Consider the following 18,834-nt stretch of genomic DNA (forward strand, 5'->3'; position numbering starts at 1 on the left):
AAAACCCCATTGTATTGTACTTCACATGCTACGGTACTCAGTGCTGGATTCTTACAAATCCAGGGCTAAATCCGCATGCAAAATTCTGATGCGGAAATTAAAAAGAAGCCGATCCATGCCAAAAACCGCATTGTCTTGTACTTCACATGATACAGTGCTCAGTGCTGGATTATCACAGTGCTGTACCTTTAACCACTGTCACATCTACTCCATAGATATGAATCACTGCATTGCTTCTCAATGGGAGATATTGCACTTGCATGTCATCTACTATCTATTTTTGGGATAACTGAGGAGCCCAAATGCTAATGTAAATGTATCAAATGACATGACTTTCCATCACATATAGAACCACAGGACTTGTAAAGGGCTCAGAATTAGCAGAAATTTACCTGAAATATGGAATATAGATTATCTATTAATATGTAAGGGGGACCCTCACATATGCGAACAAATTTGTGAATATTTGTATGCCTGTGCGAATGTTTTACACCAAAAATTAGGTTCCACCTCTGGAATGTGCGCAAATGTCTTGAAGATGGAGGACATAATAGAAAGACATGCCAGAGAGAGAATAGGGTGAAGAGAGTCGCTAAAGACTGCATGTAGCTGTCCAAGACTAGAGGCAGCTGAGAAGCCCTAGGAGCTGCTAACTATGGCCGGAGCAGCGCTGAGCTATGAAGGAGTGCTGAAACTATATTGCTGCAGGAGTTCGGAGGGTGGGAGCCATTACAGAGACTGATCCTTTTTTCTACAGTTTAATGCTCTGGAGACCAGCAACGGACATTGGAGAACTCAGTACCCCTATCACCGTGAGAAGAACTCTGGAGTTCGAAAGTTAAGCTGCATAAAATCCTGAACGATTAACGTTCAGTATAAACAGCAGCTGTTCAGTACTGAACGGCCGCTGCTAAAGTGATTGGAGAGGGGCAGGGGGAGATCAAGGATTGAAATGGAGAAGGGGAAGGAAAAAAGATGACAAACCTGGAATATACAAAGGGGGGTTTTAGTGTAGTATGTCTCCACTCGGGAAGCGATCTTGTCAGCTTTGGGTGTGACCTGGGCGTTACCAGTAGGACAGCCCGGCCAACCCATACTTCCGGTGGAGACATGCTACACCAATACCGAAAGTACCTCCACACGCACAATCAGAAATAGATCGTAAGCAGGCCTGTTGTGAGAGACTTTGATATACATCATTTTATTCATCATTGGAGCTTTGCGCTGAGAGGAACTTATGTTTTCTCTTGTTGTGCATCAGCTTTTCAGACACCTTTTCAGTAAATATTGACTGTGTGTAGAGAGCTGCTTTTCTTTTATCGAACTATCCATTATTCTAGAAACTGTACATGACTGTCTCATTATTCGGGTAATCTTCTGTGAAACTGTGCATCAACTGTATGTTGTTTAGTACATTTACCACTGGGCGCAATCTTTAGGTACTTGCATTACTGTTATTAATGTTTCATTTATCTTGCTCAAGCATAGACAGACATCTGTCTGGGATGATTTAGTGATCCTGCATTGACCAGATGACCCTGGAGGTAAGCCGGATACAATTTTGGAAGCTGGATACAATTTTTTCACTGCTGTATGTGGAGTCCAGGGCTTCAGGTTTCTCTGTGCATCCCGTTGAAATTCACCTGTCCATTTTTCAAACATATATATGAGGTGGGGTGAACCATTTCCTTTTTTGTGTTCTGTATTACCGGTTATAGTTAAAAGCTATATTTTTGTAGACCGGTGTCAGTCTTGCATCCTGTGCCATCCTACCACCGTTACGTAGACATACTCACTAATATATAATATCTCATAAGTACTGGTTAGATTGCATCTAGTCTTACTATTATGTATTTTTACAGCGTGTAGTATTGCCTGAGAGCATTCCGGGCATGTACACATTGTCTTTCCTCACATTTCTCTGTCAAGGTGTCACAGCTTCTAGCTGTAGATCACCGAGTACAACGATAAGGACAGCCCTTACGATGACATGTAATAATGAAATAAGCTCAGGGACAGCTTCAAGAGGAGGTGCTGCGATGCTCTTCCCCTGGAAATCTGTCATCTGCAGTAAGTGCCAGCGCCCAGGACGATCTCGCATAGCTGCCACTGAGAAGTGATGTTCAGTGATAATCTGGAGGCAGCACAAGGACGCAGAAGTGCGGCCTGAACCTGAATGGCATTTCCCTAACCCATCAGAAATGAGACAAGTGTCAAATGCAGTAGCAGCCACTTTGAGACAAACGCATTTAAACTTCATATCAGATCTGAGTTTTGTGGACCGTATTACGTAGCTAATGTAAATCTATGTATCTATTCACATTCACATCATTTTCACTATTTTTTTTTTTTAATGCAGTATGACATTTTTTTCTGCTTTTGTCTCCATATTGGTATTATTTTCTATTGGGCTAATACGGATCAGTATTTGTCCAATAGAAAATAAAACCAATGACAGCTAATATAGATCTATCAATATAGTGCTGACTATAGGAAATGGTATACATACCTGATTCATCTATTAATTGTTACTATTTCACGGTAGTTTCCAGCCTGTTAGGGTGCTATTACATGAGAACAATCATTGCTGACTGAATGGAGCGGCTCAGGGATTGTCCCAGCTGCTCGCCTCCATTCACAGTAAACAGGCACTCCTTAATGGATCAACAACTGCCTGTTTACAGAGGCCGATCCATCATTCAGTTTTTATGCCCACAGAAACTGAATGAATGAATTTATCGTTTATCTGTGCATGGATTTAGAGCGAATGATAATCGCTCAGATTCTCGCTGATAAATAATTTTTCGGCAAATGAAAAAGCACCTCGACTCCCTTACTCCCTTCCTTGACTTCCTTTACCTCTTCTTTAGGGCTTTATTCACACAAGCGCATATACGCTGCGTTTTTATGCCCAACCGATATACGCAACCATTTGAATATATGAACCCTTCCTCTGGTCAGTGCATGTCAGAAGCTTCCTGTCCGCAGGGGCCGATATTCCTGCAGAATCATTCCAACACCTAGTGGAATCTATGCCACAATGAAATGCTGCAGTTCTGAAGACTTAAGGAGGTCCAATCTGCTACTGGATGGGAGTCGAGAGACAATGAAATGTATATACATATAATCAGTATATGAAGCAAAACAAAGAATCGCATAGATTTTATGGCACACAAACAGTTAATTTCTGAAAAATAGTTTAGATCTTGTGAGGAAGGGCTCACTCACATGGACGTATGTCGCCTGCATATTATGTGTGTATTTTTCACGTGCGTTATATGCGGTACTAAAAGCCTATTGATTTCTATTGGGCCACTCACATCTGTACTGCAAACCCGCAACCCTAATATGTTGGACACATATGTTGTGTCAGTGAGCCTTAGGGCTCATTCCCACGGGTGTATGCATACAATGCTATGTGGATCAAGCAGGGTTTTACTGCTGTGGTAGCCAGCTATCGCTGTGTATGGCAGCGATTGTGCACTGCGCATGACAGCGTATCGCACACACTCTGTCACGCTTAGTGTAACATGTTTCTCTTTGTTTTCTTAAATTCCCCGGTCCGTCTGATAGTGGTGCTGCGTATATGCATTGTATTGCATATGTACAGTGTTGAACACACAACCCATAGGGAATAGGGCTGTAAGCGTGTAATAAGCAGTGAAATAAAACATGCTGCGTATTACACGCAATGTATATATGCTAATGTGAATGGATCAATGCATTTAAATCAATGTACTTTCATTGACTCCATTCACAGCGCATTACGCGAGTGTAATAAACAGTGAAATTACGCACATGGGAATGAGCCCTTAAGGGATATAACAACCCGCAACTCCAAATGTATAGGATGCAGTATAATAAAAGGGTTAACATTTTGCTTTATTGCATTCGCTCTTGCCAACAGAGTGGGAAATATGTTCAATCAGTAATCTGCTGATTCCTCTCACATCTTTGAATACTTGGATTTCCTCCAGTTTCACTGAAAGGCTTTTATAAACATGAGAGGAAACCTCTGAAATGAAAATGAACACAATTATTTGTTTTACTGCATGGTGCAAGATACCTGGCCGAATGTTACTCTCGGCATCAGACCTAACGCTATGCTAATGCCTCAGAGGTGCGAGGTGAACCGTGGAAAGTAATACTGGTAATAGAGTCGTAACTAGAGATGAGCGAACGCGTTCGTCCGAGCTTGATATTCGTGCGAATATTAGGGTGTTCGGGATGTTCGTTATTCGTAACGAACACCATGCGGTGTTCTGGTTACTTTCACTTCCTTCCCTGAGACGTTAGCGCACTTTTCTGGCCAATTGAAAGACAGGGAAGGCATTACAACTTCCCCCTGCAACGTTTAAGCCCTATACCACCCCCCTGCTGTGAGTGGCTGGCGAGATCAGGTGTTCGCCTAATATAAAAGTCGGCCCCTCCCGCGGCTCGCCTCAGATGCGGTGTGAGTTAGATGAGGGACAGTGCTGTTTATACCGGAGCTGCTGTAGGGAAAGAATTGGTAGTTAGTGTAGGCTTCAAGACCCCCCAAAGGTCCTTATTAGGGCCACTGATAGCTGTGTGTTGGCTGCTGTTAGCAGTGGGATTTTTTTTTTCTCAAAATCGCCTCTGCAGACCGTTGCACCTGGCATTAGGGACAGAAGTGCTGCATAGGCAGGGAGAGTGTTAGGAGTGAGTGTAGCCTTCAAGAACCTCAACGGTCCTTTCTAGGGCCATATTTATCAGTGTGCAGTACTGTCCAGGCTGCTGTTAGCTGTGCTGCATTTTTTTTGGGCTTCTCAAAATCGCCTCTGCAGAGCATTCCACCCTCCATTGATACTGCAGGGAAAGAATTGTATAGGCAGGGCCACAACACAGTTATTATTCATAGAATATACGCAGTGCTGCCTTTTGGTGGGAAAAAACTGAAAACAAATCTATTTGTCCAGCCTCTGTCCGTCCTTACGGGCTGTGGACACGTGTGAGCTGCGTGAAAAACATTGCTAAATCATACGCACCCAGCTACGCTTTACTGCTGGCTTCGCCATTTGCTTTCCTTAATTGGGAAAAAAAATACCTGCTCTGCCACAGTTATAATAACTCTGCTACCCTCACGTTCTGTGACACATAAGCAGGGACACAGCACAGTTATTAAACTTCTCATGTTCATAGAATATACGCAGTGCTGCCTTTTGGTGGGAAAAAACTGAAAACAAATCTATTTGTCCAGCCTCTGTCCGTCCTTACGGGCTGTGGACACGTGTGAGCTGCGTGAAAAACATTGCTAAATCATACGCACCCAGCTACGCTTTACTGCTGGCTTCGCCATTTGCTTTCCTTAATTGGGAAAAAAAATACCTGCTCTGCCACAGTTATAATAACTCTGCTACCCTCACGTTCTGTGACACATAAGCAGGGACACAGCACAGTTATTAAACTTCTCATGTTCATAGAATATACGCAGTGCTGCCTTTTGGTGGGAAAAAACTGAAAACAAATCTATTTGTCCAGCCTCTGTCCGTCCTTACGGGCTGTGGACACGTGTGAGCTGCGTGAAAAACATTGCTAAATCATACGCACCCAGCTACGCTTTACTGCTGGCTTCGCCATTTGCTTTCCTTAATTGGGAAAAAAAATACCTGCTCTGCCACAGTTATAATAACTCTGCTACCCTCACGTTCTGTGACACATAAGCAGGGACACAGCACAGTTATTAAACTTCTCATGTTCATAGAATATACGCAGTGCTGCCTTTTGGTGGGAAAAAACTGAAAACAAATCTATTTGTCCAGCCTCTGTCCGTCCTTACGGGCTGTGGACACGTGTGAGCTGCGTGAAAAACATTGCTAAATCATACGCACCCAGCTACGCTTTACTGCTGGCTTCGCCATTTGCTTTCCTTAATTGGGAAAAAAAAAACCTGCTCTGCCACAGTTATAATAACTCTGCTACCCTCACGTTCTGTGACACATAAGCAGGGACACAGCACAGTTATTAAACTTCTCATGTTCATAGAATATACGCAGTGCTGCCTTTTGGTGGGAAAAAACTGAAAACAAATCTATTTGTCCAGCCTCTGTCCGTCCTTACGGGCTGTGGACACGTGTGAGCTGCGTGAAAAACATTGCTAAATCATACGCACCCAGCTACGCTTTACTGCTGGCTTCGCCATTTGCTTTCCTTAATTGGGAAAAAAAATACCTGCTCTGCCACAGTTATAATAACTCTGCTACCCTCACGTTCTGTGACACATAAGCAGGGACACAGCACAGTTATTAAACTTCTCATGTTCATAGAATATACGCAGTGCTGCCTTTTGGTGGGAAAAAACTGAAAACAAATCTATTTGTCCAGCCTCTGTCCGTCCTTACGGGCTGTGGACACGTGTGAGCTGCGTGAAAAACATTGCTAAATCATACGCACCCAGCTACGCTTTACTGCTGGCTTCGCCATTTGCTTTCCTTAATTGGGAAAAAAAATACCTGCTCTGCCACAGTTATAATAACTCTGCTACCCTCACGTTCTGTGACACATAAGCAGGGACACAGCACAGTTATTAAACTTCTCATGTTCATAGAATATACGCAGTGCTGCCTTTTGGTGGGAAAAAACTGAAAACAAATCTATTTGTCCAGCCTCTGTCCGTCCTTACGGGCTGTGGACACGTGTGAGCTGCGTGAAAAACATTGCTAAATCATACGCACCCAGCTACGCTTTACTGCTGGCTTCGCCATTTGCTTTCCTTAATTGGGAAAAAAAATACCTGCTCTGCCACAGTTATAATAACTCTGCTGGGGCGTGGCTAGCGCATGGAGGGCTAAGTCACGGACCTGAGAGCTCCCGCGGCGGCCACCCGACAAATCACCCCGGACACCGGCAAGACCCACCTGAAGAAACCCAGCAGCACACATGGGGAGGCGCAGGACCGACAGGACGGAAGCGGCAGCGGAGGAGAGCAGCAGCGGGGGCATAGAGCGCTTCCTCAGCACACCGCGCTCAACCTCCGGCAGACCCAAGATGGCTCCGGAGCGCCACGTGCAGGAGGCTCCGGCGGCTCAGCCAGGAGCGGGGAGCACCTCTGAAGCGGCCAGCGGCACGGCAGCAGAGCGGGGATCTCCCTTACAGAGTCCCCCAGCCCACGATGAGGGCAGAAACAGCTCCAGGACACCTATCAGCGCCCATGGCGGGGCAACAGTGAGTACAGCAAGCTGCAGCTACACTGTACACCAGCTCCCCTCATCCCCCCCTCCTCCTGAACAACAGGGACAGATACCTGAGAGGAGTGGTAGTCCATCAGGGAGTGAGTCCCAATCTCCCACAGCATACCACACAGCGACCCAAAAAAAGGCGAGGAGAGTGCCCCCGGTCGCGTCCCCACACGACACAGAGGAGGATAGATGGAAAACCCACATTATGGCAATACCTACAAGGGATGAGCTGAGCGCCCTTTTCGCCAAATTTGAATCTTCCAATAGACAGGCCCTGGAGTCTATTCATGCAGAGGTACACCAGATCGGCCATAGGCTGCACCATGTGGAGGAGGTGCAGGAGGAAACGGCGGCCATCTTGGAATCACATAAACAAGCAATCCAGGCGCAGGCAGATCAGATCGCCAATCTCACCATGCATTTAGACGATTTAGAGAACAGAAATAGGAGAAATAATGTGCGCATAAGAGGCCTCCCTGAGGAAGTAGAGGGAAACCAGCTAGAACCGTGGGTACAAGCTCTCTTTATGCGTTTACTGGATAGACCACCTGAGCGTCCTGTTGAGCTTGACAGGGTCCACAGGGCACTGGGCCCTAGAGCGACTGATGTAAACCGCCCTAGAGACGTTATATGCAGAGTCCATTTTTTCCGAGACAAGGACACTATAATGCGCAAAGCAAGAGACCAACCAGACCTCCTAATATGCGAGGACAAACCCATCATCATATTACAGGACTTGGCCCGCCACACACTGCAACTGAGAAGGGCCCTGCGACCCCTCCTGATGGCACTCAAAGATCATGGAATCCAGTACCGCTGGGGATTTCCATTCTCACTCTCAGCGAAAAAAGAAGGCAGATCTGCAGTTTTCCGCTCACTGGGCGACCTGCCCAAATTTCTGGGAACATTTGAACTGCCAATGATTGCACTCCCTGAGTGGCCCCAGCCCCCCAGCCTGCTTACGCAGACCACGCGAGAGCAGTGGCAGACGGCGCGCCCCAGGAGGCAACGAGAGGGCCGCAGAGGAGGAAGCCAAGCTACATGAATAGAGACTCTTGTGTCTTAATAGTTTATTACCATGTGTGTTCCACACTTTAATCGGGACCACCAAGAGTCAATGCCTGCCTGATGCCTTTGTGAGGAAGTGGCGGGGTCTGTCCCTGGCCAGCCCCCCTTCCTAGGCCATTCGCCCGGGGCGGGGGGGAGGGGCGAGGACACACCCTGTTGAGAGGCACAGGGCCTGTTCATATTTTTCCTGTTCGGGGGGCCCGGTTCCGTGGGGGCCCATTGTTCTGAGATTATTTAATCTTGCTGGGTCGTAGGTGTTTGGGGTTTATTAGTCGAGACCTCATTGAGGTCATGTTTGATTTTCTTGATTTCTTAAAGGGTGGCCGCGGCCGGGGGGTGCCTCTTGGCCCTTAGTGCGCTATCACTCTCTCTTCTGGGTGAACAGCCGTGCAAATGAGCGCGACCTCCGGCGAACCGCTGGTACTGCAGATTCACCAAATAACGGTTATTTTACGCCGTTTACTTTTCCTTTCCCCTCTCTCACATCTGATCTTTTCCCTTCCTCCTTCACTCTCCTACCTCTTCCCTCACTACCCTACGTCTGTCCAGTCTTCAAAAGACATTACATGATGGCTAATCTTACATTCGGCTCCTTTAACGTGAGGGGCCTAAATAAACCAGCCAAAAGGGGGCAGATTCTAGAGCACCTACATAAGCACCATATACTGATTGCATTATTCCAAGAAACACATTTCCAGGCGGGAAGCATCCCTGGATGCAAACACCGCCATTACACGACATGGCTCCACAGCCCCCACCCACAAAAAAAAGTAGGAGGCACATCCATCGCCATCCACAAAAATCTCTCGCACAAAATCCTCTCATCAGAGTCTGACCCAGAGGGACGTTACCTGTTCATGAAAATACAATTAGGTACGGAGATATTCACAATTGCAAATGTTTACTTTCCTAATCAGGCGCAGGTTCGCTTTGGGATCCGGGTACTGGGGGCACTGGCGTCCTTTGCAGATGGATCCTCTATAATTCTAGGAGGCGACTTCAACCTGGTCCTGAATCCTGGTCTCGACTCATCGGAGGGTAAGTCCGGCATATCACACTCAGCAACACGCAGATTAGTAAGAGAACTGACAAACCTTCGGTTAATAGACCTGTGGCGCGTACTACACCCCAAGGTAAGGGACTACAGCTACCACTCCTCAGCACACAATAGTTATCACCGCTTAGACTATGTATTCATTTCACATAGACTTTTAGATAGGGGCCCAAGGTGCTCGATGGGGTCATTTCTGTGGTCGGACCATGCTCCGGTCTGGGGGTCCCTGGACGGGGGACGAAAGGACAACATTCATAGTAGTTGGAGGCTAAACGACAACCTACTAAATGACAGGGTCTGCCTACAGGAGATTTACCAGGCAATAGAGCAGTTCAAAGCCAACCATCAGTTAGACAACACCCCTGCCCCAATAAAATGGGAAGCGCTTAAATGCGTGCTACGGGGTATTTTTATATCACACGGGGCTCGCCTGAAGAAAGAAAGAAATAGCACACTTGAGAGGTTAGCTACCAGGCTGGGTCTTCTAGAATCATCCAACAAAGCAACACCTTCGGACCAGGGGGCGTCAGAGATATCAGATGTTCGCGGCCAGATCCTGCTTTTGCTGGACCAGGCTTCGCTATGCCAGAGGGATAAGGCGAAGGGTAGTTTTTACGAATACGGGAATAAATGTAGTAAAGGGCTGGCCAGGGCCCTTAACCCAAGGTCCCCGCAGACATATATATTTTCTATCCAATCGCAAAAAGGGGAACAGGTACACACTAACTCGGAAATCCTGGATAGCTTTCACTCCTTTTACCATGATTTATATAACCTGCAGGAAAGGCAGTCAGGAAATCTTGAGGAGACAGAAAGGAATCAGGACGCTTATTTGCGACAAAACTGCCCTAAAAACATCCCCGAAGCTGACCGTCGCCCATTAGAGGAGGACTTCTCTCTCGGGGAGCTAACTGAGGGCATCCAGACCCTCAAAGTGGGAAAGAGTCCCGGACCCGACGGCTTCACCCCGCGTTTCTTTAAGATGTGTGGGGAAGCGCTAGCTCCTATAATGTTAGACGCCTTTAACGCCATCTCACATGAATGCCTCTTCCCTCAGCAGGCCCTACAGGCCATAATCACGGTCATCCCCAAACCCGGAAAGGACCCCTCCATCTGTGGCAACTACAGGCCCATATCGCTATTAAACATAGACACTAAAATCTATTCTGGGATGCTAGCGGCTCGCCTGAGACCGCTTATCCCCTTATTAATAGATAGGGATCAAGTGGGTTTTGTCCCTGGGAGGGAGGCAGGGGACAACACAATCAGAACTTTGGCCATTGTATCAAAAGCACGGCGCACGAGGGACCCACTATGCCTACTATCCGTGGATGCCGAGAAAGCATTTGACAGAGTGGATTGGAGGTTTCTAGAGGCAACTCTACGGATGGTGGGCGTGGGTCCACGTTTCCTGAGTAGGGTCATGGCTCTTTATCGTGGCCCTACTGCCAGGGTGCGGGTTAATGGACAATTGTCCCAGCCAATAAGTGTTAACAATGGTACTAGGCAAGGGTGTCCCCTGTCTCCCTTCCTCTACATTCTGGTGATGGAGACACTAGCAAATGCCCTTAGAGCCAATCACAGTATACAGGGGGTTGGAGCGGGACCGGCAGAGCATAAGGTCGCCCTTTACGCAGACGACCTACTGGTTTACGTCGCCAACCCTAGAATAGCGCTCCCTTGTATCTTGAAGGAATTTAAGGTGTTCGGCGGAATATCTAACTTCAAAGTTAACCTCAATAAGTCTGAAATATTAAATGTAACCCTGCCTAGGGGAGAGAGAGAATCCCTACAACTAGCATTTCCTTTTGCCTGGAGAGAGGATGGGATCAAATACTTGGGTACGGTCATCACAGCAGACCCCGATAGGCTATTTGAAAAAAACTACATCCCGCTGATTACAACCCTTGAGAAAGACCTGGAAAGATGGAGGTCTCTGCCGCTATCCTGGTTCGGAAGAATAAATGTGGTCAAAATGAACTCCCTTCCTAAATTTTTGTATATCTTTCAAACAGTCCCCACAAAACTGACAGGCGTATTTTTGTCACGAATTAGGCGGTTAGTAATGAGATTTATTTGGGGTAATCACAGACCCAGGCGGGGCTGGAAGGCCCTCTCTGGCCCGAAAGCAAACGGAGGAATGGGAATCCCCAACTTCTCACTCTACCACAGAGCATCCCTGACCAAATGCGTGTTAGACTTATTCCACGGCAAGGAACATAAAAGATGGGTAGAAGCAGAACGGGGCTCGGCCCTGTTCGAGGGACTGGGATGCATCTGGATCCCAGGAAAAGATAGACACAGAAACTTGGGGCTCTCGCCCTTCATAGAAAATCTACTCGGTGCCTGGATCAGCCCAGCCATCAAGACCGGGTTGATCACATCCCCGGGCCCCCTCACCCCACTGGTGGGCAATCCGAACATCCCAACCTTCCTTAGGGGTACACCCCTGACCGCGGGGATGGCAGACCCAGTCCCCAGGATACGAGACATTTTAACAGACACGGGGCTGAAGAGCCTACAAGAAGTATTAGATGGGAGGGGCCCCCCGACCGGAGCGTGGTACCAATACCTACAGCTAGGCCACTACATAAGGTCACTGGGATGCCCACAACAACTGAGGAGACCACACACGCCATTTGAGAAGATCTGTATGTCTAAGCCAGACACACCACAGACTATCTCCTCACTGTACGGGTCACTACTAGAGAAGGACACATCCGGCGGAAACAGGACCCTAGAATTGACATGGGAGCGAGAACTGGGAGTAGATTTTCAGGCAGAATCATGGGAAAAGGCCTACACCATGACCCACAAGTTGAGCGTCTCCAGTAGATTACAGGAACTTAATTATAAGATCCTGAGTCGATGGTATAAGACCCCGGCGGGATTAGCCAGAATCTTCCCCCAGTACCCGGATCTCTGCTGGAGGTGTCTTAGAGAACAGGGGACCTTCATTCATATATGGTGGTCTTGCACATTAATTCATCCCCTATGGTGTGAGGTGGAGGCTCTGTACACAGCCATTTGCAAAAATCCGCTTAACCTCACGCCGGAGATGGCACTTTTGTCCATGATCCCGGGGCCAGTGTCGCGAGCAAAGAACTCATTGCTGCGCTTCTTCCTAATGGCTATGAGACAGATCATCCCCAGAAGATGGAAATCAGTAACTCCCCCATCACGATTGATGTGGCTGGAAGCGATGGATAATTTAAAACAGCTGGAGGAACTCTGTGCCAAAGATGAAATGAGATACGCTAAATTCTACAACACATGGGCAGTTTGGCTACAGTTCCGGAGCTCATCTAGGCTAGACGCATGGCTCAGCGGCGGTTCCGCTGCTCTTTAAAAAACCCACAGAACACTCACTAATGTAGACGACGAATCCTAGTGCACAGACGAGCCCAACCACACGCGTTCTTTGACTGGACAGACTCCTCCCCCTCTCCTCCACCTCCCTCCCTCTTTCCTTTCCCACTCCTCTACTATCCTTGCCCCTCTCCTTAACTCTCTAACTCCCATAATGCTTTTCCCTCTCTTTCTCTACCAGGGTTCTCTTTACTCTGGTCCATAACAATGGTATTCTTATAGCCCCCTCCCTTCTTTAACTCCCCTGGAAAAGGGATTTGTAGCAATTTAAAACAGGGGATTAAGGGCTATTCTGTTTCTTATGTTTCATTCGTTATAGATAAAAACAGCTGAGGACTCTGGGTGGCGGGGGACCTAGCGAGGAAAACGAAGGGTGGCTAGGTTCTAACTGCTGCATAACTAATTTTGCAATGATATTATATTGTATTGTCCGAACAGCAAATAAAATACTTTTGAACCATAATAACTCTGCTACCCTCACGTTCTGTGACACATAAGCAGGGACACAGCACAGTTATTAAACTTCTCATGTTCATAGAATATACGCAGTGCTGCCTTTTGGTGGGAAAAAACTGAAAACAAATCTATTTGTCCAGCCTCTGTCCGTCCTTACGGGCTGTGGACACGTGTGAGCTGCGTGAAAAACATTGCTAAATCATACGCACCCAGCTACGCTTTACTGCTGGCTTCGCCATTTGCTTTCCTTAATTGGGAAAAAAAAAACCTGCTCTGCCACAGTTATAATAACTCTGCTACCCTCACGTTCTGTGACACATAAGCAGGGACACAGCACAGTTATTAAACTTCTCATGTTCATAGAATATACGCAGTGCTGCCTTTTGGTGGGAAAAAACTGAAAACAAATCTATTTGTCCAGCCTCTGTCCGTCCTTACGGGCTGTGGACACGTGTGAGCTGCGTGAAAAACATTGCTAAATCATACGCACCCAGCTACGCTTTACTGCTGGCTTCGCCATTTGCTTTCCTTAATTGGGAAAAAAAATACCTGCTCTGCCACAGTTATAATAACTCTGCTACCCTCACGTTCTGTGACACATAAGCAGGGACACAGCACAGTTATTAAACTTCTCATGTTCATAGAATATACGCAGTGCTGCCTTTTGGTGGGAAAAAACTGAAAACAAATCTATTTGTCCAGCCTCTGTCCGTCCTTACGGGCTGTGGACACGTGTGAGCTGCGTGAAAAACATTGCTAAATCATACGCACCCAGCTACGCTTTACTGCTGGCTTCGCCATTTGCTTTCCTTAATTGGGAAAAAAAATACCTGCTCTGCCACAGTTATAATAACTCTGCTACCCTCACGTTCTGTGACACATAAGCAGGGACACAGCACAGTTATTAAACTTCTCATGTTCATAGAATATACGCAGTGCTGCCTTTTGGTGGGAAAAAACTGAAAACAAATCTATTTGTCCAGCCTCTGTCCGTCCTTACGGGCTGTGGACACGTGTGAGCTGCGTGAAAAACATTGCTAAATCATACGCACCCAGCTACGCTTTACTGCTGGCTTCGCCATTTGCTTTCCTTAATTGGGAAAAAAAATACCTGCTCTGCCACAGTTATAATAACTCTGCTACCCTCACGTTCTGTGACACATAAGCAGGGACACAGCACAGTTATTAAACTTCTCATGTTCATAGAATATACGCAGTGCTGCCTTTTGGTGGGAAAAAACTGAAAACAAATCTATTTGTCCAGCCTCTGTCCGTCCTTACGGGCTGTGGACACGTGTGAGCTGCGTGAAAAACATTGCTAAATCATACGCACCCAGCTACGCTTTACTGCTGGCTTCGCCATTTGCTTTCCTTAATTGGGAAAAAAAATACCTGCTCTGCCACAGTTATAATAACTCTGCTACCCTCACGTTCTGTGACACATAAGCAGGGACACAGCACAGTTATTAAACTTCTCATGTTCATAGAATATACGCAGTGCTGCCTTTTGGTGGGAAAAAACTGAAAACAAATCTATTTGTCCAGCCTCTGTCCGTCCTTACGGGCTGTGGACACGTGTGAGCTGCGTGAAAAACATTGCTAAATCATACGCACCCAGCTACGCTTTACTGCTGGCTTCGCCATTTGCTTTCCTTAATTGGGAAAAAAAATACCTGCTCTGCCACAGTTATAATAACTCTGCTACCCTCACGTTCTGTGACACATAAGCAGGGACACAGCACAGTTATTAAACTTCTCATGTTCATAGAATATACGCAGTGCTGCCTTTTGGTGGGAAAAAACTGAAAACAAATCTATTTGTCCAGCCTCTGTCCGTCCTTACGGGCTGTGGACACGTGTGAGCTGCGTGAAAAACATTGCTAAATCATACGCACCCAGCTACGCTTTACTGCTGGCTTCGCCATTTGCTTTCCTTAATTGGGAAAAAAAATACCTGCTCTGCCACAGTTATAATAACTCTGCTACCCTCACGTTCTGTGACACATAAGCAGGGACACAGCACAGTTATTAAACTTCTCATGTTCATAGAATATACGCAGTGCTGCCTTTTGGTGGGAAAAAACTGAAAACAAATCTATTTGTCCAGCCTCTGTCCGTCCTTACGGGCTGTGGACACGTGTGAGCTGCGTGAAAAACATTGCTAAATCATACGCACCCAGCTACGCTTTACTGCTGGCTTCGCCATTTGCTTTCCTTAATTGGGAAAAAAAATACCTGCTCTGCCACAGTTATAATAACTCTGCTACCCTCACGTTCTGTGACACATAAGCAGGGACACAGCACAGTTATTAAACTTCTCATGTTCATAGAATATACGCAGTGCTGCCTTTTGGTGGGAAAAAACTGAAAACAAATCTATTTGTCCAGCCTCTTTCCGTCCTTACGGGCGGTGGAGACGTGTGAGCTGCGTGAAGAACAGTGCTAAATCATACGCACCCAGCTACGCTTTACTGCTGGCTTCGCCATTTGCTTTCCTTAATTGGGAAAAAAAATACCTGCTCTGCCAGAGTTATAATAACTCTGCTACCCTCACGTTCCGTGACACATAAGCAGGGACACAGCACAGTTATTAAACTTAGATTATTCATTCACTAGAGACAGTGGGGCCTTTCGTTTTCCCAAAAGGGCAAAAATTATATTTGGCCTGCAGTCTTGCGCCAATTTATTTCCTGCCTGTTAAATCAAATCACTGGTAATACAGCATGCTGAGGGGTAGGGGTAGGCCTAGAGGACGTGGACGCGGCCGAGGACGTGGAGGGCCAAGTCAGGGTGTGGGCACAGGCCAAGCTCCTGATCCAGGTGTGTCGCAGCCGACTGCTGCGCGATTAGGAGAGAGGCACGTTTCTGGCGTCCCCACATTCATCGCCCAATTAATGGGTCCACGCGGGAGACGGTTATTAGAAAATGAGCAGTGTGAGCAGGTCCTGTCCTGGATGGCAGAAAGTGCTTCGAGCAACCTATCGTCTACCCGCAGTTCTGCGCCGTCCACTGCTGCCAATCCGAATCCTCTGTCTGCTGCTCCTCCTTCCTCCCAGCCTCCTCACTCCACTACAATAACACCTGCTCAGGAGCGGGAGCACTCCCAGGAACTGTTCTCGGGCCCCTGCTTAGATTGGGCAGCAGCGGTTCCTCTCCCACCAGAGGAGTTTATCGTCACTGATGCCCAACCAATTGAAAGTTCCCGGGGTCCGGGGGAAGAGGCTGGGGACTTCCGCCAACTGTCTCAACAACTTTCTGTGGGTGAGGAGGACGATGACGATCAGACACAGTTGTCTTGCAGTGAGGTAGTAGTAAGGGCAGTAAGTCCCAGGGAGCAGCGCACAGAGGATTCGGAGGAAGAGCAGCAGGACGATGAGGTGACTGACCCCACCTGGTGTGCAACGCTTACTCAGGAGGACAGGTCTTCAGAGGGGGAGTCAAGGGCATCAGCAGGGCAGGTTGCAAGAGGCAGTGCAGTGGCCAGGGGTAGAGGCAGGGCCAGACCGAATAATCCACCAAGTGTTTCCCAAAGCGCCCCCTCGCGCCATGCCACCCTGCGGAGGCCGAGGTGCTCTAAGGTCTGGCAGTTTTTCACAGAGACGCCTGACGACCGACGAACAGTGGTGTGCAACCTTTGTCGCGCAAAGCTCAGCCGGGGAGCCAACACCAACAGCCTCACCACCACCACCATGCGCAGACATATGATGGCCAAGCACCCCGCAAGGTGGGACAAAGGCCGTTCACCGCCTCCGGTTTGCACCCCTGCCTCTCCCCCTGTGCCCCAACCTGCCACTGAGATGCAACCCCCCTCTCAGGACACAGGCACTACCGCCTCATGGCCTGCACCCACACCCTCATCTCCGCTGTCCTCGGCCCCATCCAGCAGTGTAGTTCAGCGCACCGTTCAGCCGTCGCTTGCGCAAGTGTTCGAGCGCAAGCGCAAGTACGCTGCCACGCACCCGCACGCTCAAACGTTAACCGTCCGCATCGCAAAATTCATCAGCCTTGAGATGCTGCCGTATAGGGTTGTGGAAACGGAGTCCTTCAAAAGTATCATGGAGGCGGCGGCCCCGCGCTACTCAGTTCCCAGTCGCCACTACTTTTCCCGATGTGCCGTCCCAGCCCTGCACGACCACGTCTCCCGCAACATTGTGCGCGCCCTCACCAACGCGGTTACTGCCACGGTCCACTTAACTACGGACACGTGGACAAGCACAGGCGGGCAGGGCCACTACATCTCCCTGACGGCACATTGGGTGAATTTAGTGGAGGCTGGGACAGAGTCAGAGCCTGGGACCGCTCACGTCCTACCCACCCCCAGAATTGCGGGCCCCAGCTCGGTGCTGGTATCTGCGGAGGTGTATGCTTCCTCCACTAAAGCACCCTCCTCCTCCTCCTCCTCCTCTGTCTCACAATCAAGATGTGTTAGCAGCAGCATGTCGCCAGCAGTCGGTGTCGCGCGGTGTGGCAGCACAGCGGTGGGCAAGCGTCAGCAGGCCGTGCTGAAACTACTCAGCTTAGGCGATAAGAGGCACACGGCCCACGAACTGCTGCAGGGTCTGACACAGCAGACCGACCGCTGGCTTGCGCCGCTGAGCCTCCAACCGGGCATGGTCGTGTGTGACAACGGGCGTAACCTGGTGGCGGCTCTGCAGCTCGGCAGCCTCACGCACGTGCCATGCCTGGCCCACGTCTTTAATTTGGTGGTTCAGCGCTTTCTGAAAAGCTACCCACGCTTGTCAGACCTACTCGTAAAGGCGCGCCGGCTCTGCGCACATTTCCGCAAGTCCCACACGGACGCTGCCACCCTGCGCACCCTGCAACATCACTTTAAGCTGCCAGTGCACCGACTGCTGTGCGACGTGCCCACACGGTGGAACTCTACGCTCCACATGTTGGCCAGGCTCTATGAACAACGTAGAGCTATAGTCGAATACCAACTCCAACATGGGCGGCGCAGTGGGAGTCAGCCTCCTCAATTCCTTTCAGAAGAGTGGGCCTGGTTGGCAGACATCTGCCATGTCCTTGGTAATTTTGAGGAGTCTACCCAGGTGGTGAGCGGCGATGCTACAATCATTAGCGTCACCATTCCTCTGCTATGCATCTTGAGAAATTCCCTGCAAACCATAAAGGCAGCTGCTTTGCGCTCGGAAACGGGGGCGGGGGAAGACAGTATGCCGCTGGATAGTCAGGGCACCCTCCTGTCTATTTCTCAGCGCGTACAGGAGGAGGAGGAGGAGCATGAGGAGGATGAGGAGGAGGGGGAAGAGACAGCTTGGGCCGCTGCTGACGGTACACCGGCTGATTGCCTGTCATCCTTTCAGCGTGTATGGCCTGAGGAGGAGGAGGAGGAGGAGGATCCTGATAGTGATCTTCCTAGTGAAGACAGCCATGTGTTGCGTACAGGTACCCTGGCACACATGGCTGACTTCATGTTAGGATGCCTTTCTCGTGACCCTCGCGTTGCACGCATTCTGGCCACGACGGATTACTGGGTGTACACACTGCTCGATCCACGGTATAAGGAGAACCTGCCCACTCTGATTCCCGAAGAGGAAAGGGGTTCGAGAGTGTTGCTATACCACAGGACCCTTGCGGACAAGCTGATGGTAAAATTCCCAGCCGACAGCGCTAGTGGCAGAAGGCGCAGTTCCGAGGGCCATGTTGCAGGGGATGTGCGTAGATCGAGCA

General features: G+C 48.6%; 1 protein-coding gene across 1 annotated transcript in view; it reads right to left on the reverse strand.

Annotated features, from left to right (window-relative positions):
• MCTP1 (multiple C2 and transmembrane domain containing 1) overlaps positions 1-18,834 on the reverse strand; it is a 748,272-nt gene that overhangs the window by 660,184 nt on the left and 69,254 nt on the right. Inside the window, exon 2 of the mRNA XM_066603001.1 lies at positions 17,920-17,943. Coding sequence (XP_066459098.1) covers positions 17,920-17,943 — 24 coding nt within the window. The remainder of the gene's footprint in view (positions 1-17,919; positions 17,944-18,834) is intronic.

The sequence above is a fragment of the Eleutherodactylus coqui genome, chromosome 5 (assembly GCF_035609145.1).
Source record: "Eleutherodactylus coqui strain aEleCoq1 chromosome 5, aEleCoq1.hap1, whole genome shotgun sequence".
NCBI classification, from domain to species: Eukaryota; Metazoa; Chordata; class Amphibia; order Anura; family Eleutherodactylidae; genus Eleutherodactylus; species Eleutherodactylus coqui.